Source organism: Cydia splendana, chromosome 1, assembly GCF_910591565.1.
Source record: "Cydia splendana chromosome 1, ilCydSple1.2, whole genome shotgun sequence".
NCBI lineage: Eukaryota > Metazoa > Arthropoda > Insecta > Lepidoptera > Tortricidae > Cydia > Cydia splendana.
In genome coordinates, this window is record NC_085960.1 from 34,100,846 (window position 1) to 34,124,812 (window position 23,967).

At 39.8% G+C, this 23,967-nt stretch overlaps 2 protein-coding genes and 1 long non-coding RNA gene across 4 annotated transcripts in view; 2 read left to right on the plus strand and 1 right to left on the minus strand.

The window, feature by feature from the left end:
• LOC134794132 (uncharacterized) overlaps positions 1 to 23,967 on the plus strand; it is a 331,004-nt gene that overhangs the window by 53,711 nt on the left and 253,326 nt on the right. The window lies entirely within an intron of this gene.
• LOC134793990 (WD repeat-containing and planar cell polarity effector protein fritz) lies at positions 605 to 22,955 on the minus strand. Of its 2 annotated transcripts, XM_063765700.1 has the most exons (13): positions 22,764 to 22,955; positions 22,392 to 22,690; positions 22,123 to 22,247; positions 20,295 to 20,467; positions 19,718 to 19,832; positions 12,881 to 13,102; positions 12,240 to 12,358; positions 11,851 to 11,971; positions 11,474 to 11,739; positions 11,135 to 11,286; positions 5,312 to 5,648; positions 1,983 to 2,106; positions 605 to 862 (listed from the first exon to the last, which is right to left on the minus strand). In XM_063765700.1, the coding sequence occupies exons 1-13, from the start codon at positions 22,838 to 22,840 to the stop codon at positions 689 to 691; spliced, it is 2,304 nt and encodes a 767-aa protein (XP_063621770.1). In that variant the 5' UTR covers positions 22,841 to 22,955; the 3' UTR covers positions 605 to 688. The 2 variants fall into 2 exon arrangements, with proteins under 2 accessions (XP_063621770.1, XP_063621776.1); XM_063765706.1 differs by lacking the exon at positions 12,881 to 13,102 and having other exon boundaries at positions 607 to 862.
• On the plus strand, positions 3,059 to 4,634 carry LOC134794007 (facilitated trehalose transporter Tret1-like). Its single transcript, XM_063765716.1, has one exon. The coding sequence runs from the start codon at positions 3,140 to 3,142 to the stop codon at positions 4,538 to 4,540; it is 1,401 nt and encodes a 466-aa protein (XP_063621786.1). The 5' UTR covers positions 3,059 to 3,139; the 3' UTR covers positions 4,541 to 4,634.

Below are 23,967 nucleotides of genomic sequence, written 5' to 3' on the forward strand. Positions count from 1 at the left end.
CCTCCTTGTCACACTTACGTACGAATTTACAAGTGCGACAGAGAGACAACACGTCGAACGTGATTCGCGGTAGGCCCTCTGTTTTGGTGACAAAGTGCGGTGTGAGTACCGTGCGTCATGCCTGTGCGTGTCCGCCATGCGTGCGTCACATTTAGTATTGCCAGCCTTCTGCAAATTAATCAAAAACGGTGACCCAATATTTTTGGTCGAAATATACGACTTTTCAAGTCTGTGATGGTGCCGAAGACTCAATTCGCGTTGTTGAATAGTGCGGCGCCCACACTGTTAACTGTACATCGGTGGACCTGTACCCATGCCTTTTGTAATAAGGTCCACCGAAGGAGTGTTGCTGTTTGTACGTTACGTGGGCCATAGTGAAAGTTTCTGGATTCTGATATATGAGATACTTATTTTTTCTAAGTGGCCAGTCCAGGAATTTTCAGTATGCCCTAAAGTACAACCAATGGTATAATACGACTGCTTCAAGCTGTCTATAAGGCAGTCTAGTGAGTGAGAAATTGAACACGTATAGCGTCATGCGATAGGCAGGGACAGCGTAGTTCGCCACCTTTCGCTGTCATACATCGGTTTCGTTAGTCAGAGTTTCGTACTGTTTTATTTATCTATTCTGTGGTGCTCATGCAATGCTGGTGCGTCAAGCGTTGTGCGTCGTGCGTCATGTGGCGTGCTACACTTCGACGTAGTCGTTGGTACCGGGCGGTGCGTGCGGTGCGTGCGGCGCGAGCGGCGCGGGCGCGTGCGGCGCGGGCGCGTGCGGCGCGAACGCCGCGAGGTAGTTGTGCGGCGCGCACAGCGGCAGGCTGTCCGCTAGCTCCCGTGCCACCGAACCCACGTTGCCTTCCTGAAAAAAAAAACAAAAGGGTTTCTTTTTCTAAATGAATTATAAAAGTATTTTCACATCACCTATTCGGAAAACGGCTTTTTCTTCCCCGCTAGGAGGGATCAAAGTGGCACTTTTCCTCCCTGCTAGGGGGGATCAAAGTGGCACTTTTCTGTTCTAGGACACTGTTTTTGTTATTTTTTGCATTCTTTTTTTAGCTTGAATAATATTTTGAAACAATAATTTGCGTCAACACTAATATTTTTATTTTCCACATAGTTGATGTGAAAAACAGTATGTGTCACACGGTATCAAAATTATTTCGTCTTGGGCGTTAACACTAGAATCCCTCATTACGCTCAGGATTCTACTTTAGAATCCCTCACTAAGTTCGGGATTCTATTGTAGAATCCATCGCTTCATTCAGGATTCAATGTACACCCTGGACAGAAATATATCATTTTCATCCCTTGTAACACAAACTACTATTGTGTAAATCTACGAAAACTATTCCTTTAAACTGCTTGATCGGGAACTGGAGTAGGTATCAAATGGGTAGTGACGGCCAAAGTGGTCAAATATATTGGAATACATCACATTCTTATTTCTATGGTAACAAAGGTGTTTTACGATATAATAGCCACTTTTAGCCGACAATATCTCGTCAGGTGACAAGCAAAACTCACTAATTACCACCACAAGTTCATAGCCATACTGAACCATATTAGTACTTGCCTTTTATGGCATTTTTCACTAAATGTTATACATTGTATATTTGTCAACATGTTTTTGTCATCTGTGTTTGTTTGTCATAAATAAATGTATTTCTATTTTATTCTATTCTACTACAAGAAGGTCGATTTTTGTTTAATTTTTTTTTAGTAATTAGTTACTTTTTCTTGTCACCTGACGATCTATTTAATGCAGACTGTACATTGTAATGATGTGCATGTCTGTTAGGTGACATTTTAGGTGTTGTAATTTACTAGATTCGAGATTAATATATACAGTAAAAACAATATAAAAATGTTTACCCCTCGTAAATAGTGTCTAAACGTAAGAAAAGGTCCGAGAACTTGAGTTATTTATCTCTGGTTTGTACCCTTTGTACCTATTGTACCCATTACCACAGACTACTTACTGAAGCCACAACAGCGATGGTGACGGTGTCCGAGAACTTGACCTTGTTTTTCTCTGGTTTCTGTCGCTCGTACCCGTCCACTTTTATTGTACGCTCTGATGATCCCGGTCTGTACCCGTTGTACCTGCAACAAGTAAGAGTCAAATATCAAATACCAGCGGACAATCAAGGGGACTTGAATGATAACTCATTTGTCAAATTATAATGAGTATTTTAGAAGTTATGAGGGAACAAATAAACATACAGACCCACATACGTACCGGTCGAAATCATAAATCATAACCCTTTTGCTTTGCCGTAATCGGGTAAAAACCGACTTAACAAAACAGTAGGTATGAAATGCCATTAAAATTATTTACGACTACATATAGTGCATGTCATAACAATTAAAATATTAATACTTAAAATAAAGCATCAAGCCGTGAAATAATTGTCGTGGAGGAGTTCCATTTCACCTAATAAGTAGCACTGTTTAAATAGATTTCCTTCGTTTTGAAATGTATACAAAGTGGCTAAAAAATTACTGCATTCCCATTGCCAGGGAGGTATTGGGATTATACTATAACTTTTAGTATGGGACCAACCACGAATCGCGAAAAAAAATTTTACCCTCCCATAGAAAATGGACCAGCCAAAATGTATTATGAACAGCCAATTTTTTTTTGAACGTTACATAACGGAACCCTTATTTTCACAAAGAAGCCTTATGGTCGCCTAAGGCGCCTCGGTAACTCGGTATACTATTACTTATTCTGTGCCTCGGTTAAGGGCTCAGTGTCGCCGGTATTATCTCTGTTATAATCTGGAAATAAATACAGCTAATGTATACTGTATAACTATAAATGCTATTGTGATAATGTCTAGCAAAACAATGAAACCAAATAGAATTAAGATAAGCTGGTGTACTAGAGGTGATTTTATGCACATTGCACATCTCTTAACTGTGTTATTAACCTTTTATGTTATTATGGAAATGGACGATAGTGATTTTTAAAAACTCATTTTAACGCTAATTACCTAATGTCTTTACATTCGCAAAAATATTATGAAAGATTATAATTAATTATTCATGGCCCTCCAGCTATTGTCAATACATATTATTTTCAATCAGTCGTAGTTTTTGTGTGAAGTGATCAAGTGAATAAGTGCTATACAAAATGAAAAATATGTACTTTCGTCAGTATTTGGTGGTGTTCGCAATAAACCTGAACTGCGTGAGCTTCGGCCTCGGCACCACCTGGCCATCTCCCGTGCTGGTGAAGCTGGCTAACGACACAGAATCCGTACTCGGTAAACCTTTAGAGCAAGATGAAGGATCTTGGATTGTTTCCACTTCTTTCCTCACTGGATCTTTGGGGTACGTGGTCTCATCTGCTTTGGTGGACTTTATAGGCCGGAAGCAATGCGTGATCATGTCGAGCGTCGTCAGGATGGCGGCAGCTCTTCTGTTCCTGTTCGCGAGGGACGTGTGGATGCTCATATTGGGCAGGGCCATCGTTGGGCTCTCAGAAGGCATCATATTGAGTGTAATACCGGTCTACGCCTCGGAAATCGCCAGTAAAGAAATCCGTGGAGCTCTCGGAGTGATGCTGCAGATATTTACTTCCATCGGCTCTGTGATCATGCTCAGCGTCGGACCCTTCATCTCATACTTCAATCTGAATCTCATGTTCACTCTGTTCACCCTCGTGACCAGCATACCTACTATATTTTTACCTGACAGTCCCAACTTCTTATATTCTAAAGGTAGAGAAGAGGAAGCCAAAAAAGTTCTAATCTTCTTAAGAGGTTCCGAGTTCAACGCTCATGAGGAACTAAAGGAATACTCCACAAACAGAAATGACGAAAAATCAAGTCTGCTGAGAATCTTCCGTAATAAAATGTTTCAGAAAAGTCTTGGAAAGTCTGGATTCATTATTATAATCCTTTACTTGATTGGATTCAATTGCGTCATGACGTATCTTCAGACGATTTTGGACATAACGCAAACAAACATAAGGTCTGAAGTGGCTTCTGGCATCATCGGTGCCATAAACCTTTTAGCAAGTTTTTCGACTCTGATGACTACAGATAGGTTTGGAAGAAAACCTATTTTGATATGTACGTTGCTTGGAATGCTTGTAGGAATGGTCGGTTTGGGAGTATACTTTAAGCTGAGTGATATGGGGGCTGAAGTGTCCGGGTTTATGAACTATCTTCCGCTCGTATCTCTGCTATTAATAGTGTTATGCTACAGTGGTGGTCTCGGATCTTTACTCTGGGTTGTTATAGCAGAACTTTTCGATGATCGTTCCCGCGGTATCGGGATGGCGACCACCCTTCTTATAGGAATCGTGCCCTCGTTCCTGACGCTGAGGTATTTCTCGCCTCTGATAGACATTTTGGGGCCGGCGCCGGTTTTCTGGGCGTCTGCTGTGTTCTGTGCCGTGCTAGCGATGTTCGTGGCGCTTAGATTACCGGAGACGAAAGGGAAGAGTTTTGCGGAGATACAGCACGCGTTGGGGAATAATTCTGTAACTAATCCCCAAACATTTGAGCTGACGCCGAGGATAGAATAGGCGGCTCAACTACAATTAGGATGTGTGCAGGGCCGAATGACGCGCCCGCAACATGTTATTTAAATATCTTGTACAACGAAGCGTGTAAAATTTTATTATACATGTTCTTAATGACTTCGACAAGTTTTGTATCTTCTGATTGCACTCTGATTTTGTATTAAAATTAATTGTATACTTATTTCCACGTATATTTTTCTATATTTCCGATTTCTCTCTCCGCTATGATTTTAGGTAGGTAACTATATTTTTTCTGATTTATTTCTAGAGGGTAAAAATTATAAGTTGTACCAATAAAACATATTTACTGATTTTATTTTATTTTGATAGTGGTCTTATTGTATTGTATAGTATTCGGAATGTTGCGATATACATATTATAGATTCTGATTTTTCTTAACTTATTTTGATTGAGCACCCCATATATTCGTATATATCACATAATATCCGGAGTGTCGTAAGTCACATTAACTAATTTTGCGATATTTTATAGTTAATAATTTTCCGTGACTATCCTCTTTGAAATTAATACCCAGTATAATAAAAAAAACACACATATATTACCTGTAAATGTAACACCTATATACATATATACGCTTGTTTGACGCAAATAAACATTCATTCATTCATTCATTCTGTAGGTACATAGTATACCTTAATATGCCTCACCTGTGCCTGTGTAGTATTCAAGCTCAGTTTGATACAGATGTCTATGCGCCGTGTACCTTCTATACTACTCCTATAATAATTAGTAATAAATACAGAGTAATCTTACCTGTACATGGTGTTAGGAGATTCTTCTCTCAACTCAGTTTGGTACAGATGTCTAAAATGCGCGTCCGGCCGCGGTATTACTTCTATACTACTCCTATAGTCATTAGCACTCTCTCTTCTATAATCATTAGGCCAGTCATCTTTAACATCTGTGTTCCATATAGTATTGTTCTTTTCCAAATACTGGTGTAGGTTGGGTCTGATGCTGGTGGTGGTGGGATGGGTAGGGGTGGTTGGTACGGGGAGGAGTGAGGGTAGGGGTGGTCGTGGGAGGGGGGGTTGGGTGGAGGAAGACGAGTCGGAGGAGCATTGCGAGCATGAGTCGGAGCAGACGGATTCTGAAAATAAAAGGTTGTTTAGAAAGGGTAAGATCGTATCTGTATCAAATTTCACCTCCTAAGGTCAATCATATACCCACTCGAAGTAAAATCAAGCTTTGAAATTTTTATATGACGGAGGCACGGGCGACGGCGTGGGCATAGTACCTCAATGTATTACTTCACAGCTAAATTAGTATGCTACTAGTGCATGAAATAAGCATTCGAACTCGTTAACCATACTAGCGCCTACTATATTTCAGTACTAAATGATAAAAAGAACCAATTACTATTCCGATGCAAACTGATTTGTTGTCTGTTTGGCCCTATGGTTGACTGGTAGAGAATGCCATTTGGCATTAAGTCCGCCATTTGTACATTTTTGTATATACTTTGTATAATAAAGTTTAAATAAATAAATAAATAAAATAAAAGATCACATCCTTTCAAAACAACACATCCTTTCTTTATTTCACAAAAGTAAGCTTCTAATGAAACATAAGAAATCAAAATAACACTTGGAATAAAACACTTAGCTAAATGGATAAAGAACGTTGGATTCTATCAGCTTTCAGAATAATCCTTCAGGTATAAGCCTTCAGGAACGTGGCGAGTTAGGCACGAGGTTGGCTAACGAGTACGTCCGATCTCTAGCGCGGTCCGATCAAGAAGAAGCACCAACGGCGGAGCCTCGCTGCTCCAGTGCTCCCGCCTCAACGTCAAGCTGGTCAACCTGCTTGACCAGTCTACCAACATAACGACAAAAATGCCAACTCGTGCCTATATACGTTCACCCAAGAGAAACCTCTTGACGTTCCAAAGCCTTCTACCTGTCATCTTAGTTCAACAATACGCCAATAGACGGCGTTACTCTCTACGTTATGAATTTCGTTATAACTTCAGTAATACGTAGCCAAACATTGCTAATCGATTTTATACAGGCGTCTAAAACTATGAACTGAAATACGTCCTTCTGGAGTCACGCCCCGACATATATATGTTTTATATATTTTTATATCTTCTTTATATATAAACGCGAGCGGCTTTGACGGTAGAAACAAATTAAATTATGCTCAAACAAAAGAGCGTAAATAAATAACACTTTTGAATCGACAACATATATCCGCAAAATTCGTATTGTCGCGTATTTTGCATTTAAAAGTGAAAAAATTTCGACAAACAATACTAAAGGCTCAATTTGTTGGTTGACATTTGACAGCTATGAATGCGTTCAGAATTCAGTTCAGAATATGTTGCATGTTAGTTAGCTGGATTGTAACCGCGAACACCGAAGTTCGCAAATTATCTCTGTCATTCTTTCTAATTTACGCCTAAAAAGGCGTCGACGGGATGATCAAATCGACCGAAAAGAAATTGGCGTCAATCTCATCTTGCACCCATCCCATTTATTGTGACATTGAAGCGCTCTAAAGAGGAGTTTGAGTTTCCGAACGGTCTTCTGTCACGTCAACGTCATTACATTGTGTTGAATAATTGAGTGTTGAAATGTTGAAATCTAAACTAAATAAAATCAGTTAGGCCTGAAATCACCCTGAAATGTGTAGTTTGAAGTGTAAAAATTGTATAAATAACGATAAACAGTGATTTACATTACGTTTTGTACTTACCAGCCTTTGTAGAAACCGAAGTTACAAGTTTAACGGATGTTAAAATTTGGATTTAACCTGGGCGAGTAAGTATTTGTTTTATTATTTTGTTAGTTTATAAGACAATAGTTCTCATTGTATTGCATATGTGAGACACATTAGCATTACATGTTACAAAGTTCATAACTTATAGCGTCGTGAGCAACGTCCAATTTCTCTTCACTTAACGTATGAGATAGTTTACACCTACATACATACATTACATGAGATAGTTTACACCTACATACATACATTACCTTATAATCAGTATTATGTATGTAGTGTCAACACTTTAAATATATTTGACAAATAAATAAAAATAAATATTATAGGGACATTCTTACACAAATCTCAGTCTCTTTGGAAGTACCTACTTAAATAAATACATAGAAAACATCCATGACTCGGGAACAAATATCTGGGCTCATCATACAATTAAATGCACTTACCATGATTCAAACCCAAGACCATTGGCTTCATAGGCAAGGTCACCACGCACTAGGCCAGACCGGACAAACATTTTATATTGAATATGTCTACTAAGTTGTATTTAATTTCAGAAAGGCTTCAAACATGGCACTGCTAGCCACCTGGACGGAAAGCAACCTTGAAGGAGTTTGCATGACAAACTAATAAGTGAGCGAGATGAAAGTGAAGTGAGAAGAAGTCACAAAAGTAATTCAAAGAAAGTCTCGAGTTAAAGAACCGGCTGACTCCACTCTGATTATATGGACAGTGTAAAACAGTGTGAACAACTACAGTGTATGGTGGACATATTTGATATGTGTGCTTTAGACTAGCTTCAAAGAATCAAACTTGAGGCGTATCAGTGAATCGAAAAGTGAATTGAATGAAGCTAATTTATTAATAAGTGATCTCCGGAGACAATGTAAGTTGAATATAAGGTTAAAAGATAATAAGATATTATACATAGATAGTATATATAATAAGATATATTTAATGCTTATTCAAATAAAAGTGTAAATAACAACTTCAGAGTTTGACTTTAATAAATAGTCAGGTGACAACTAAAACAATATACTGCTAAAATTTCAGAGTCATAGTGAAGCTTAGTACATAGTAAACAAGGTTGATTTTTAGAGTTCTGTACACAAAAGGTAAATACGGGACCCCCCGGGAGACGGGACGGGGAGGGCAATGGGACGGGACTAAGACTTCACTGTCCTATTAACACAAAACAAATTATTTTCAGAAAATATTTAATTTAGGCTCAGGGATGGCCAGGGGGCACCATAAACCTTCAGTAAGTAGTGCATATACTTGGAAAAATTCGACCTATGCCGCTGGGGCCCGGTGGCCGAATGGCACAGGCACCTGCTGCTATAGCAGGGGATGCTGGTTCGATTCCAGCCTGGGGCACTGGAGGCCATGATCACTTTTTAGGGTTCCATACCCAAAGGGTAATAACGGGACCCTATTACTAAGGCTCCGCTGTCCATCTGTCCATCCGTCTGTCTGTCACCATGATCTCATGAACCGTGATAACTAGACAGTAGAAATTTTCACAAATGATGTATTTATGTTGCCACTATAACAACAAATACTAAAAACAAAATTAAATAAATATTTAACCGGGGCCAATGCTAGACTGGATATGACAAATGAAATGAGTAAGTTTTTATTCATATGTTTTAAAATGCCATGTTGGTGGCAAACAAGCATACAAGGCTGTTAGTGCCGATGGTAAGTGGGACTTTAGACTAGATCTCTGCATCTCCAAGGGACTTACATTGCTGACGGGTTACAAATCTATACACTCTTTAATAAGAGAGACCCTAATGGGTTCCATACCCGAAGGGTAAAAACGGGACCCTATTACTAAGACTCCTCTGTCCGTCTGTATGTCATCAGGTTGTATCTCATGAAACGTGATAGCTAGACGGTTGAAATTGCCACAGATATTGTATTTCTGTTGCCGCTATAACAAGAAATACTAAAAACAGAATAAAATAAATAAAGTGGGGCTCTCATGCAATAAACGTGATTTTTTTGCCGTTTTGTGCGTAATGGTACGGAACCTTGCGTGCGCGAGTCCGACTCGCACTTGGCCGGTTTTTCTTAGTAGGTATATGACATTTATTCAGTTTACTTCACTGTCCGTCTGTCTGTCTGTCACCAGGCTGTATCCCATGAACCGTGATAGGTAGCTAGGCAGTTGAAATTTTCACAGATGATGTATTTCTGTTGCCGCTATAAGAACAAATACTAAAAAGTATGGAACCCTTCGTGCGCGAGTCCGACTCGCACTTAGCCGGTTTTCTTAGTATATGACATTTAAGGCTCCGTCACACAGGCGCGTTTTGCGGGCGGCGCATGAGCGGGGCGCGCCGCTTTTTCATATAAAACGCTCACGCCCCGCCTGGAAAACGCGCCTGTGTGACGGAACCTTTATTTCAGTTTACTCCACTGTCCATCTGTCTGTCTGTCACCAGTTATTTCTGTTGCCGTATACTAAAAAGTACGGAACCCTCATCGGTGGGCGAGTCCGACTTATCCAGTTTTTGTTTATTTTTTTTTGTAATCGAATTTAATATTTAACGGACAGGCTTTAATATTAAAGAATGAAATCGTAGTCATAATTTCCATATGTACTTTTATTTTAGTGCCATGAAGGGTAGGTACAAAAGGGTTCCCTCTTTTGAGATTGGAAAGTGGGTTAGGTTATAAATGCGGCTTTTACAGACCCGATCTGCGATCAGAACAGTGGGTCAGGTTAGAGCTGTAATCCTTATAGAACCAAACTGCAACCAGAAGTGGGTTAGGTTAGGTTAGAACTGCGACCCTTACAGAACCGAACTGTTACCAGAAAAGTGGGTTAGGTTAGGTTTTTTAATTACATATTTGTTTTTAGATATATCGAAATAGTAAGTTTTTAGAGTTATAACTGTATGTTACGGATTTAAAGTTTTCTGAGATGAGATAGGTATGTAACCGCCATGATGAAGGTTTGAAGTCTAAAAGTAAATAATTACTCAATTCAAAATGAGTATCTATTATTATTATTTATTTTACCCGAGCGAAGCCGGGTTTTCATCTAGTATGAATAAATATTGGAAATATTGTCATTTTTTTACAACTATACCTCGTCTTTATAGCATTAGAAAAGACTACACACGCACTTGACGTGTATTTTTATCGAAAAACGCTTTAAAATTGTTTTTAACTATTAGTTAATGAAACCAAAAGAATGTAAATGAACGTAACAGGTATAGATAAAATTCTTTCAACTGAGCTTGTTCACTTACCTGTACTAACAATGGCATTGTTCTATTACAATCCTATTATCTGCTTTTGTTCTCGTAGGCGCCAACCAATTTACTTACAAAATAAGTTAGAAGTACATTGCATGTATATTTAATTCTAAACCTTATTTCTTGTTGAATGGGGTTAAAATGGTCTAAAAAGATAATATCATATTCAATCTTTTGGAAAGTCACATGCACCTTAGCCGGCTTAGCCACGACAGGTGTCGATGGTTGTTAAATGCAAAAAAAGTTGGGTTAGCCATTATTTAGTTAGTGTATTTTGTAGTCTATTGTTTAAAGAAATAGAGTCGTTAATCTATACTAACATTTCAAGGCGGTTATAATCTGCTTTTACTACGAGGGGATTATCCTAATTTGTGGTTTACCACTCAATGGTATTGTATTCTTGAGACTCTTTGAGTAAACTAGCTCAGATCGCTTGATTCACACTATAGCTTTCTTATGTCAATTAGTAACTTTTTCTCTATATTTTGGGGTTAAAAAAAAATCTACCCAAATTTTTTCGGTACTTTTGAAACTGTAATTGTCGGGAAGATTGGAGGGGCAATGGGTAATGGTAAGAGGGGGTACAGACCTGGACAATTGTCGATAGTGGTGGCGAGTGCGATCGCCTCGGCGGCCAGCGCGGGCTGCCCGGCGCGAGTGGCGGCCCAGCGCGCGTCCATACACAGGTCCCACGCCGCTAGGTCCACGCAGAGGCTTAGGGCTTTCTCGACGCGGCCTCGCCTGGGAATCATTATTTTTATATAGCTAGTCGCTTAGAAAATAGTACCCGTAAGTTAACATATTCACCGTTAAGCCACGGTCGGAGTCGATAACATGTTTTTCTCGGTACTTAGCGAAAATGTTTCATAGATGCGAAACGACAACGTGTCGTGATTAGCACCGAATGCGTAATAAAAATGACACTAACCTTAACAAATGGTGAAAAAACTTTCTCGCGAGGTCATGCACCGCCGGCGCGTATTTCAGCGCGTTCGGCGCGTGTGGCGCCCGGGGCGCCAGGTAGGCGCCCAGCGCGGCCTGCGCGCGCGCCTCCGCCTCGGGCGCCAGCGCGCCGCGCAGCGCGCCGCGCACCAGCGCCGCGGCGGCGCGGAGCCCGACGCCACCCTCCGCGTCCCAGTCCAAGGCGCGCAGCAGGGATATGGCGTTGGAAGGGCGCCCCAGGCGGATCCACGCCTGCAAGTATTATATTTACGATACTTAAACATCAGTAGTAAAGGCTCTCTTCGTTCGCTCCGCGCGGCTAGGAATTTCGAAGCGGTTATGTAATAGTAGCTCCTGACATACCGTCGTAAGTTCAGGATGCGAGACCCGAATCAACGCCAGTGGCCCTCCGCTGAACGACGCCAAAACTAGAGGCCCGCCGCGTTCGCTCCGCGTGCCCAGGAGATGCATTCGACGCGGCTCTCTGAAAAAAATAAAAAAAAAAACTGGCAGATTAATTTAAATAAAAAAAAATACGTTAAATTAAGCATTCCCTGTAAATTCAAGTTAAATTAATTCAGACTTCGAAAATAACAATAATTTTATATTGCCAGATATGTAAATTCTGAGAGCTTCCGTTCCAAAAATAACTAGGAAGAAACTTGACTAGCCGAAACAGAAAAGGTTTCAAATCGCTATTTTGGAACTATTAGAATATTTAATAGTTTATGAACTATAGACAAAATTATTACCGCAGTATATTGGAGAGGTGCGGGGGGTGCGGCAGGGCGGTGAGCGCGCTGTCGAAGCACTGCAAACCGTCGGACGCCGCTAGTATGAGCGACCCCGCCCAACGGACGTCCGTTGCCACCTAGATCAAAGAGAAAAAAACAGGACTTTATTTCATTACAGTGGCGATTGAATGGTTTCATTACCGATTACATAAAAATTAACAAGCTAATAAAAAAGTAGTAGTATACAGAAAATACGCAACGCGCTTCGCGCGCTCCAACGATAGGGGCCCGGAGATTGTGCAGGCGGTGCGCTCCATGCCTGAGGAGTGGAAGCGGTTCGCCCGCGTCTTTCACTTTTAACACTCAATATGATGAATATAAAAATTTAAAAAATTACCTTTCGATTTAACTATTTATTTCCTATCTGTATGCTTTTTTACCTGTGAATGTATGTAATCATTTATCGGCGGCGGCGGCGTGGTCAAAAAGCCCGGTGGCGGCGGCGCGCCGGCGCGGCGCACACGTCTAGGCCGGAGACGCACTTCCAACCCCTCTGGTGTTGCGGGCGTCCATGGGCAACGGTACTTGCTTCTCATCAGGCGATTCATCTGCTCGTTTGCCTTCTATACCAAGAAAAAATGCAACAGATAGGTACTTACAGAGCCGAGCCTGGCCTCATGCGTGACCCCAGCGTGCATGTGCAGCACGTGCAGCGAGCCGTCGATGCAGGCGAGCAGCGCGCGCGCGGCCGCGCGGCGCACGCAGCGCGCGGGCGCGGGGAGCGTGCAGCCGGCGCGCCCCCCGCCCGACGAGCGGAGGCGGGTCACGCGCAGTTCTGATGTTGGAGCGGTGTAGCGCAACCATTCTATGGTTACACCGCTCTGTGTGAAGGAGATACTGTATTGGCTTTCACTGTGCTTCGAGAATTGCTAAATTTAGCTTCTATGGCGTTATTCATAAACTTTTTTAAATCTAACAAACCGTTGATAATCTTTGGTCCCTCATCTTGAAATTTTTGTTTGTTAGAAAGAGACAAAATTTAACAGAGGTTAGTTACGAGTTGGGGCCAGGTAGGTAGAGGTTATAGTTTAGAGGTTGCTAAGTTTTGTGAAAGAAAGAAAGAAAGAATATACTCTTCAAATTGCTGGTTCTATTTCTATGAAACATACCTAAAAACCGCCGCAAGAAAACTCGCTTTCATGTAAAAAACCGCATCGAAATCGGCCCATCCGTTGGAGGGCTACAGTATCATAGTAACTATGCCACATACAGGCAGATAGACATTGGCGTCAAACATATAATACCCCTCTTTTTGCGACGGAGGTTAAAAATACATAGTATCGACATATTACATGGTAATAAACATAGAAAAGTATTGCAATATGAAACTAGCAGTTACAAAGCGGAATAAGTGCAATATTTTTATGATAAACCATAAATGATACATCCAATGCGCTGAGACATAAATTGGTTTTATTGGAAAACGTAAAATAAACCGAGTTTAAAGATTTTCTATCACCATAAAGTATTAATACTTATGTTTTGAGGGCATGTATCGGAAGCAAGTGACAAGAAAAGACACAACGGTAAAACGGAACGGTAAAAATATTCTCTTAGGAATCTGGTAAGAGCACAGAATAAATAATAGTACTAGGTACAGAAGGTTCACTCTAACAAAACGTGTCTATGTCGGCGGAGTTATTTGCGATCTCGGAGGCCATATCTTATGCAGTTAGTTTAAAATGCAAAAATATCGTCATTTTTACGGACAGTAAAAGTGCTTTGCAACATGTAGCTCGCTGCGCCTCTGGAAACAGAGGTACAGCGATAGCTTACACTGTGCTTGATAAATTGTACTCTTTACCTACTGATATGTCTTTGAGACTGCAATGGATCCCCGCACACATAGGATTAAGTGGAAATGAGGAGGTTGACATTTTAGCCAAAGAAGCCTGCACAATTGGATCCGAAGTTTACATTACACCAGACTTTACAGAAAAATTACATAAATACAATAAGAATGTACGTGGGATATGGAAAGTACACTTTGATGACCGTTGTAAAGAAAAAGGTATATGGTACAGGACTATGCAGTGTGAACCTCCTCATATTCCTTGGTTTATGAATGCTAGGTTAAGTAGGAAATTAATTAAGATAGGATTAAGACTTCGTTCAGGACACATTCCTCTGAAAAAGTTCGCTTTTATGATGAAGAAAGTGCCGTCCCCAAACTGCGAAGCTTGCAATGTTGTAGAGGATGTTCAACATGTATTGGTGGAATGTGTGCGGAACGAAGGTAATAGACAATTGTTGATGAAGTCACTAAATCTTAATAGGTTAGATGTAGGCGCATTTCAAAGCATCTTGGCGGCACCAATCTCTGAAGAGGCAAAGGAGATATATTTATTTGTGTATAATTATGTTAGTCAGTATACTGTCAGGCCGTAGATGATTGTAATTTAGTTTAAGGTACGATGGGGCTGTCGTAATCTTAAGATTAAAAGTCCCTAAACAAATAAATGATTAAAAAAAAAAAAAAAGAAAAGACACAACGGTAAAAATATTCTCTTAGGAATCTGGTAAGAGCACAGAATAAATAATAGTACTAGGTACAGAAGGTTCACTCTAACAAAACGTGTCTATTACGAGAGATGCAAGCGCAAGCGCGAGCAGACGTTCGTTCAGTAACAGTGCGCGGCAACTACTAGGTACTGCTAGACACCAAAATTGGTGTGGGCTGCATATGGCCGCATGTACTTTTAGAGACGGAAATCGCGGAGTGAGCCACGCCTGGTAAGAGCCAGTGTTGGGCATTCAAGAATAAAATCATTATTTGAATAAGAATTCGTAGGAATAAAATCATCTCGATTTTATTCCCGTCAAAAATATTCAAATAATTTTGGTCGGGAATAATTCGTATGAGAAAAAATTGAATGAGAATAACTTATTCTTAATCAAATAAATATAATCATGATTTTTAATCGAAATAATATTCCACGAATAAAAATGTAGTCCGGGTACCGTATAGGTACTAATTACGTATAGTTAGGTAGATGTAATAGTAGTTAGTCTCTTGTCTAATTTATACCTATTTTATGGAATAAAATCTTACAAATTGACTGTCGCATAACGCATAGTTTCAGTAACCGTATTATTTTTAATTTACTAACCAAATCATTAGGTTCAATTTAGCTGGTCTAAGCGCTTTGTCTCTATCACTCTTACATATTAGTGCGATAGAGAGACGGAGGTAGCGTTCCGTTGACGTAGCGCAAACGATTGGCATATTGGCTATGAACCCAAGGTGCCTAGCCAAGATGACAATTTTTGTTTTTATTTTAATAACCAAATCATTAGGTAAATTTAGTTGTTCTGGAGGCTTAGCCAATATGCCAATCGCTTGCGCTCCAACAACGAAGCGCTTTCTGTCTCTATCACTCTTACATATTAGTGCGATAGAGAGACAAAGATAGCGTTTCGTTGTCGTAGCGCAAACGTTTGGCATGTTGGCTACGCTCCCAATGTGCCTAGCCAAAATGCCTTTTTTTTTTTTTTTTTTTTTTTTTTTTTTTTTTTATTGAGAAACAAACAGTCTTAAAATAAACATATGAACAACTTAGCTAGTAGCTACAAATTAATTTCGGTATAGACCTATAGTTCCCTAATTTACAAAGATAATTTACAAATGTATAAAATAAAATTAGTGTAAACTTATAGTACCCAATTACATAAAAATAGAATAGATGTAAAAGAGAAAAGACTCAAATTACAAGTATGCGGTTGCTTGCAACATTTCACACTTTCTTTACTTCAACAAAGAATATACAGTTTTCTTAAACAGACATAATGAACTGCCAAACAAGTCTGCGTCCATACATTTGTCATTGTACTGCTTACATGCGCGCCCAATATATGAATGCTGTGCGTGTTTCGTTCTGCTGTTAGGAATGCTAAATAATGCCTTACTACGACAACTACGTTCATTCCTACGGGGAACACGGAAGCCAATTTTATGTAATAAGTCGGGGGCATCTACGACATTATTAATAATTTTGAATAAAAATACCAAATCTGTACATGACCGCCTAAGTGAAAGCGGCTGGATATTATGATGTGTAGCCGAGGAAGCGTAATTTACATAGTTCCGACCCACTCGAAATTCCAGTCCTTTAATAAACTTTTTCTGGAGTCTTTCAATTCGAGTCTTATGGACATTATAGAAAGGATTCCATACTACAGAGGCAAATTCCAATCTACTACGAACGTAACTATTGTAAAGAAGTTTATAAGTGAGAGGTCTTCGAAAAGGTTTTGCTACGCGAAGAACGAAACCCAGTTGTTTGTATGCTTTGTTTAATATATGATCTATATGTGGGTTAAACGTTAGTTTTGCATCCATTAGCACCCCTAGGTCACGTATACTATGCTGTCGTGTTAGAGAACTGCCGCAGAGCCGGTAACTGAATACAATGGGATCCCTTTTCCGAGTGAAGGAAGTTTTTTATTTTAATAACCGAATCATTAGGTAAATTTAGCTGTTCTGGGGGCCTAGCCAACATGCCAATCGCTTGCGCTCGAACAACGAAGCGCTTTCTGTCTCTGTCACTCTTACATATTAGTGCGATAGAGAGACAAAGATAGCGTTTCGTTGTCGTAGCGCAAACGTTTGGCGTGTTGGCTACGCTCCCAATGTGCCTAGCCAAGATGCCAATTTTTGTTTTTTTTTTTTTTCATTAGGTAAATTAAGCTGTTCTGGGGGCCTAGCCAACATATGCCAATCGCTTGGGCTCCAACAACGAAGCGCTTTCTTTCTCTATCACTCTTACATATAAGTGCGATAGAGAGACAAAGATAGCGTTTCGTTGTCGTAGCGCGAACGTTTGGCATGTTGGCTACGCTCCCAATGTGCCTAGCCAAGATGCCAATTTTTGTTTTTATTTTAATAACCGAATCATTAGGTAAATTTAGCTGTTCTGGGGGCCTAGCCAACATGCCAATCGCTTGCGCTCCAACAACGAAGCGCTTTCTGTCTCTATCACTCTTTCATATTAGTGCGATAGAGAGACAGAAATAGCGTTTCGTTGTCGTAGCGCAAAGGTTTGGCGTGTTGGCTACGCTCCCAATGTGCCTAGCCAAGACGCCAATTTTTGTTTTATTTTTATAACCAAATCATTAGGTAAATTTAGCTGTTCTGGGACCCTAGCCAACATGCCAATCGCTTGCGCTCCAACAACAAAGCGCTTATTTATTAGTGCGATAGAGAGACAGAGAGAGCGCTTCGTTGTCGGAGGGCAAACGATTGGCATAATGGCTAGGCCCCCAGAACAGCTAAATTGTAACCAAAGATTTGGTTATTAAATTAAAAACAAAAATTGTCATCTTGGCTAGGCACATTGGGAGCGTAATATCCAACATGCCAAACGTTTGCGCTACGACAACGAAACGCTATCTTTGTCTCTCTATCGCACTATTTAATATGTAAGAGTGATAGAGACAGAAAGTGCTTCGTTGTTGAAGCGCAAGCGATTGGCATATTGGCTAGGCCCCCTGAACAGCTAAATTGTACCCAAAGATTTGGTTATTAAATTAAAAACTAAAATTGACATATTGGCTAGGCACCTTGGGTGCGTAGCCAATATGCCAATCGTTTGCGCTACGAGAACGAAACGGTATCTCTGTCTCTATATCGCACTAATATGTAAGAGTGATACGGACAGAAAGTGCTGCGTTGTCGGAGCACAAGCGATTGGCATCTTGGCTAGGCCCCCAGAACAGCTAAATTTACTCAATGATTTGGTTATTAAATTAAAAACAAAAATTGTCATCTAGGCTAGGCACCTTGGGTGCGTAGCCAATATGCCAATCGTTCGCGCTACGACAACGAAACGCTATCTCTGTCTCTCTATCGCACTAATATGTAAGAGTGATAGAGACAGAAAGCGCTAAAAACAGCTGAAATGTCCTAATGATTTGGTTATTAAATTAAAAACAAAAATTGGCATCTTGGCTAGAAACATTGGGAGCGTAGCCAACATGCCAAACGTTCGCGCTACGACAACGAAACGCTATCTTTGTCTCTCTATCGCACTAATATGTAAGAGTGATAGAGAAAGAAAGCGCTAAAAACAGCTAAATTGTCCTAATGATTTAATTATTAAATTAAAAACAAAAATTGGCATCTTGGCTAGGCACATTGGGAGCGTAGCCAACATGCCAAACGTTCGCGCTACGACAACGAAACGCTATCTTTGTCTCTCTATCGCACTAATATGTAAGAGTGATAGAGAAAGAAAGCGCTTCGTTGTTGGAGCCCAAGCGATTGGCATATTGGCTAGGCCCCCAGAACAGCTTAATTTACCTAATGATTTGATTATAAGAATAAAAACAAAAATTGGCATCTTGGCTAGGCACATTGGGAGCGTAGCCAACACGCCAAACGTTTGCGCTACGACAACGAAACGCTGTCTTTGTCTCTCTATCGCACTAATATGTAAGAGTGATAGAGACAGAAAGCGCTTCGTTGTTGGAGCGCAAGCGATTGGCATGTTGGCTAGGCCCCCAGAACAGCTAAATTTACCTAATGATTCGGTTATTAAAATAAAAACAAAAATTGGCATCTTGGCTAGGCACATTGGGAGCGTAGCCAACATGCCAAATGTTTGCGCTACGACAACGAAACGCTATCTGTCTCTCTATCGCACTAATATGTAAGAGTGGTAGAGAGAGACTATGCGCAACTCTACGGAGGGTCAACGTTTGGTATGTTGGCTAAGCACCCTGATCGGATGATAGAACTAGATAGTGTATAGCGGAACTCTTCAATGTGTACTATACCTAAACTTTAGTAACAAATATCAAATCAATCGGACTTTTAAATAGAAGGGTGAAAATCAACTAACAAAATATAACCGATTGTACTACAAAAATTAACTTAATTCTAAATAACATTTTAATTGAATAAAACCTTAGTTAGAATAGGCCCACTTCTAGAATAATTATTCTGTTTTTTATTCCGCATTTAAAATAAGAGTGACATGATTTATTCACCTTAATTTTATTCTAAAATAACTAGTGCAAGAATAATTCTAATTCAAATCGATTTGAATAAGAATAAAATTTCTGTTTTTATTTTTATTCTTATTCAAGTTAATTTTTGCCCAACTCTGGTAAGAGCGACGATGGTACAAGGTACTTCCTCATTTTAGTGTAAAAAAAGTTAAGCTAATAAAGATTACGAGTAGACTCAGACAACCCGAAATTAGTGTCCCACGTGGGACAGCTGTACATACGATTAATAGCTACACTAGTACTAGTGTAGCTATTAATCGTATGTACAGCTCGGCTAGGACTTTGCGCGACCGGCGACGGCGACGGCGGTGGCAACTATAGGTAGGAACGAAAGGTCCGACCGCTGTGTCTCGCTCCAACCTATGGTTGCCGCCGCCGCCGTCGCCGGTCGCGCAAAGTCGTGGCCCAGCCGTTAGAATGTTACCTACCTTATGGCACGCAGTCTGTTCAATGACGTGAATGATATTGTCGTTGGTCGAAGAGATCTCGGCGCACAACGTTTCATTCTCCAACTGATGGTACGCCAGTAGGCTCATTTGCTGCCTGAAATCAGAGAAATAATAAATATTTATGTCTTGGCGGGGGCACGGCCTCCAGATAATTTACTGACAGCTTTTAGTTACAAGTTACTTATGCCAGCAGTACTCGTAGTGACTCGTCGAGTCGAGGGCCTCTCGTCCGATCCAATCGGAGAAGTGCCCGACGAGACGAGGAGAAGCGAGACGAGACGGGAGCAGTATGTACACACTCGTTCTCGCTCTGTTGGGGGGTTCTCGACGAGTGTGTACAGCCCGCATTAGACTTGCCGCTCGCTGCTTCCGTCCAGTCCGCGGACTTATTACTATCCTACTGGGTTATCTTTTGTATTATGTTATGAATAATCTATGGTAATTTAATTACACATTAAATATCGAGGACAACCTCCTCAAAACGAGGAATTACTGGGTCTACAACTCAGCAAACAAAATTTAGTTTTTTTTTGCCAGCCAATATATTTCCACCTACCCTCGTATTAGATACAGATGCAAGTTCGCCTGGTCCTCGAGCGCGGGGCTCCAGGGCGCCGGCTCCACCGCGGCGGCGCCCCACACGAGCACCAGCACGCCGGAGCCAGGGCCGGAGGACTCACACCAGGACACCCTCCTTTCAGTACGCCGGGAGCCTCCCAGTTCTACTGTCTGAAAATAGTTGTATGTTAATTTATATTCCTGTTAATCCTTTAAAAGTATAATAAAAAAGCCTTTTATTTCTGGTTTAAATAGATACATATGTGTTTAGTTACTTATATAAGTTACTTAAGAGCCCATCAACGTGCACACTAACGCCACTGCTAAATAATCCTGATTATTTAAATTTAACGACAGGTATTTAAAAAAGAGGGCCGCTAAACTAGTTTGATGTATTCAAAAGGTACTTAAATACACAATACAGTACGTAGCGGCCCCCTTTTAATCACGATTATTTAGCAGTGGCACTAGTGTGCACGTTGATGGGCTCTTAAACTAATCTAGTATAATTCACACCAGAACCATTTCTAATGTAAATACCTCTTTAAAAGTATAATCTTTTGTAAATATTCATTGATTTTCATAGCAGTTTTAAACTAACTAATGAAACCGGGAACCTAGCCACCATATAATAGTTAGGGAATATTAGGCAAAGCTCTACGTAGGTGGCACCACTAGCACATACAGTAAACAAACCTCATTGACATCATGCGTCACTAGGTCAATCACATGGCCTACCGTGAAACACAACAATCGAAAGTTCGGTTTCTGCCTCTCTATGACTCTTGCGTATTCAATCAATAGAGAGGCAGATAAAGAAATTTCGATTTTCGCGTTTCGTGGCCACCTGTAAACAAACCGCCTTGGTGCATCAATGTCATAGTGAAAACTTGTCAAAAAACTGTTTAAGGCCTAGTATGTATAAGTTACTCTACGGTTTACTAACCAAATTAGTGCTGCACTCTGGCGGCAAAACATTGCAGTAATACTCCCTATTGAAGTTACACTATCATTTTAAAATGACTTGCTGATATGACATGAAACTTGGCATTGACATTCAAAGTAAGTAATCTATGCCTGGTTAGTTGGTTACTAGGTTTTGTTGCTAGAAATTGTATTACAAAGAAAAAAAGAGCTAGCGAATTGAATGTTGTACACACAAAACTTCTGCATGCTCCATTTTATTTGTATTACAATTTATGCAACATTAACTAATCCCAGACATATGGGGTACAGATGTATTTGTATTTGTATAGCCTCTTCTTCTGAACTTTGAACTGTTTGCTTGGATTGATTTTTAAATGAAGTCTCGTAGTTCAGTGTGCCTGTTGGCAAAGGCCTCCTCCAACTCTTTCCAGTATTTCCTCTGCCTGGCCAGTCTGCATAATTGTTTTCCTTCGTATTTTCTTGGAAACATTCCTATTCCGCTGGCCCAATATTACAGGGTTCTATGTTGCATTTTCAAGATAGTGAAATTCAACTTAATGTCACTATGACAATGTACAAATTTCAGTTTGATAATAGTGAAACATAGAACCCTGTAATATTGGGCCAGCAAAGTGTCATGCTATGTACTTCAGTCAATGTCAGTACTTTTTGTACCGAGACTGACTGAAATTGTTTGTATGTTTCTGTGAAAATATGAAAGAAAACAATTATGCACTACATCTGTGGGTGTGGTACTTAAATGTTCATTCCAAGTTTCATGTTATTTCAACTTGTCGATTTAAATGAGAATGTGACTAAAATTGCCAATTTTAGGCAGGGGGTTCTTAACAAGTGTGTGAAATAATTATATAGGGAAGTAGTATGTGCATGTAACTTACTTGTATGTGTGGATCCCTGTCTTTTATACGGCATGGTTGAGCGGTCGGTACACTTTTACCAAAAGTAATGAGAGTCGCTGTTCGGTCTGTATGTGTGAACAGTAAGTGCGACTTGCAGAATGCAACTGCAACAGGAATGTTTTACAAATATGTGCAATAATAAGGCAAAAATATCTTATTGACAGTTACAGATGTTTGTGAACTTAACTGTACCATCATCTACCATTGTCTAAGTCAATTTTAGAAATAAAAAATGTAAAATAACAAACCTCCAGTAACAGACTGTCCAGATATCTTCCCAACAACATATCTATCAAACAAAATCTGTGTCACATCCAATGTACTAGGCTTCACAGTGAGATAAGCGATGGCACCAGACGAAAACACTATTACAATCAAGTTTTCATTCAACCATTCGCAGTAAACGGCTGTGCGTTCTCGAAAATTAGCCTCGAGTTTCCTGAGCTGACGAGGGTTCACCGCCGTCCAATGTCCGCCTCGACGCTCACAAAAACTCCTCTTACCACTATCATACACCGACTCCTCGGATTTCTTCTTCGTTTCATACCTATAAACAAAATCCCGCTAAGTAAAGAACAACAAAAAACTTTCGCACGACGTTAGCAAGTTTACCTACTCACTTGAAACTTTTAAAGTCCCCGTTTTTCAGAGTGATGGATTCGTCGCATGTCAGAAATTTAACATTGTAACTATACATCGTCACGATGAATATGCGTATGTTGAGCCAGCACACATTTTTTGGGAAGTTTTAGTTATAATTATTTACTTTAGAAAATTGTTTCTTTTCGCTTCGCTTGACCTTTTGACAGTTCCAAGACAGCTACGAGTACGTTGTTTTAAACTATTTTACTATAGCCTGGATGCTAGTTCTTTAAGCCAATAAGATCTTGACATATTTTTTTTTATAAACAAATATGGCCTGGATGCGAGTCCTTTAAGCCAAAACATTTTTAAAGAATTCACCAAATTCTCAGAAAGGATGCTGTGTTGTAGTATTTATAATTATTGTTTTTTAGTTTGAATAATCTCTTTGATGTAATCCATGAGTCCATCATATTGACGTGATTAAAAACATGCGCCGTTTATCCATGGAGTTATAAGAAGGAGTGAACTGTCACTTTTTTTGCCATACTAAATTGAACCTTATCACAGAGCCAGAAAGACGTTCGTACCAGTACAGAGAAAACGGTCCACTTGAGATAGCAAAGGTGGGCCGCGGTGTCTCACTCGCACATGTTGCCAATGTTAAAAATATACCATTGTGGTAGTATTTATATCAATATACTACTGAAATTAAATACCTTCTTATATTATTTTAGTGCTATATTCAGAGTACGGTTCTGATATCTTTTAGGAAATTTGTAAATAATTATGATGTCAATATTATTAACTGATTTAACCAAGCATGTGCACAACAATAAAAAACACTAATTTTGATATGGTAGACATTGTAGTAGTAAGTTTGAATATTAATTGGTATCCCTAACCTGATGACATATTTACAAAACACGTGAATGCAAAATTTCTTAAAAATGGTGAAGAAATGTTGCGTTAAAGGTTGTGGGAGTGAAATAATTTCTTATTGTGTAATATCGTTTCACAAGGAAGCCACAATTATTACATTTTACGATAAAAATACAAGTTAGACATTGTCAAACTCATTAGGGTGACCATGATGTCGGCACGATGAGAACCAGTTTTACCACTTCCTTTATGGTTTTACACAATTCTTATTACGTACTTAAACGTAAGTTTTCATAAATAGGTATGTATTTATTTCGGCATGTTTAAATTGGTGAAATGAGAGCCAATACAGAATAAATA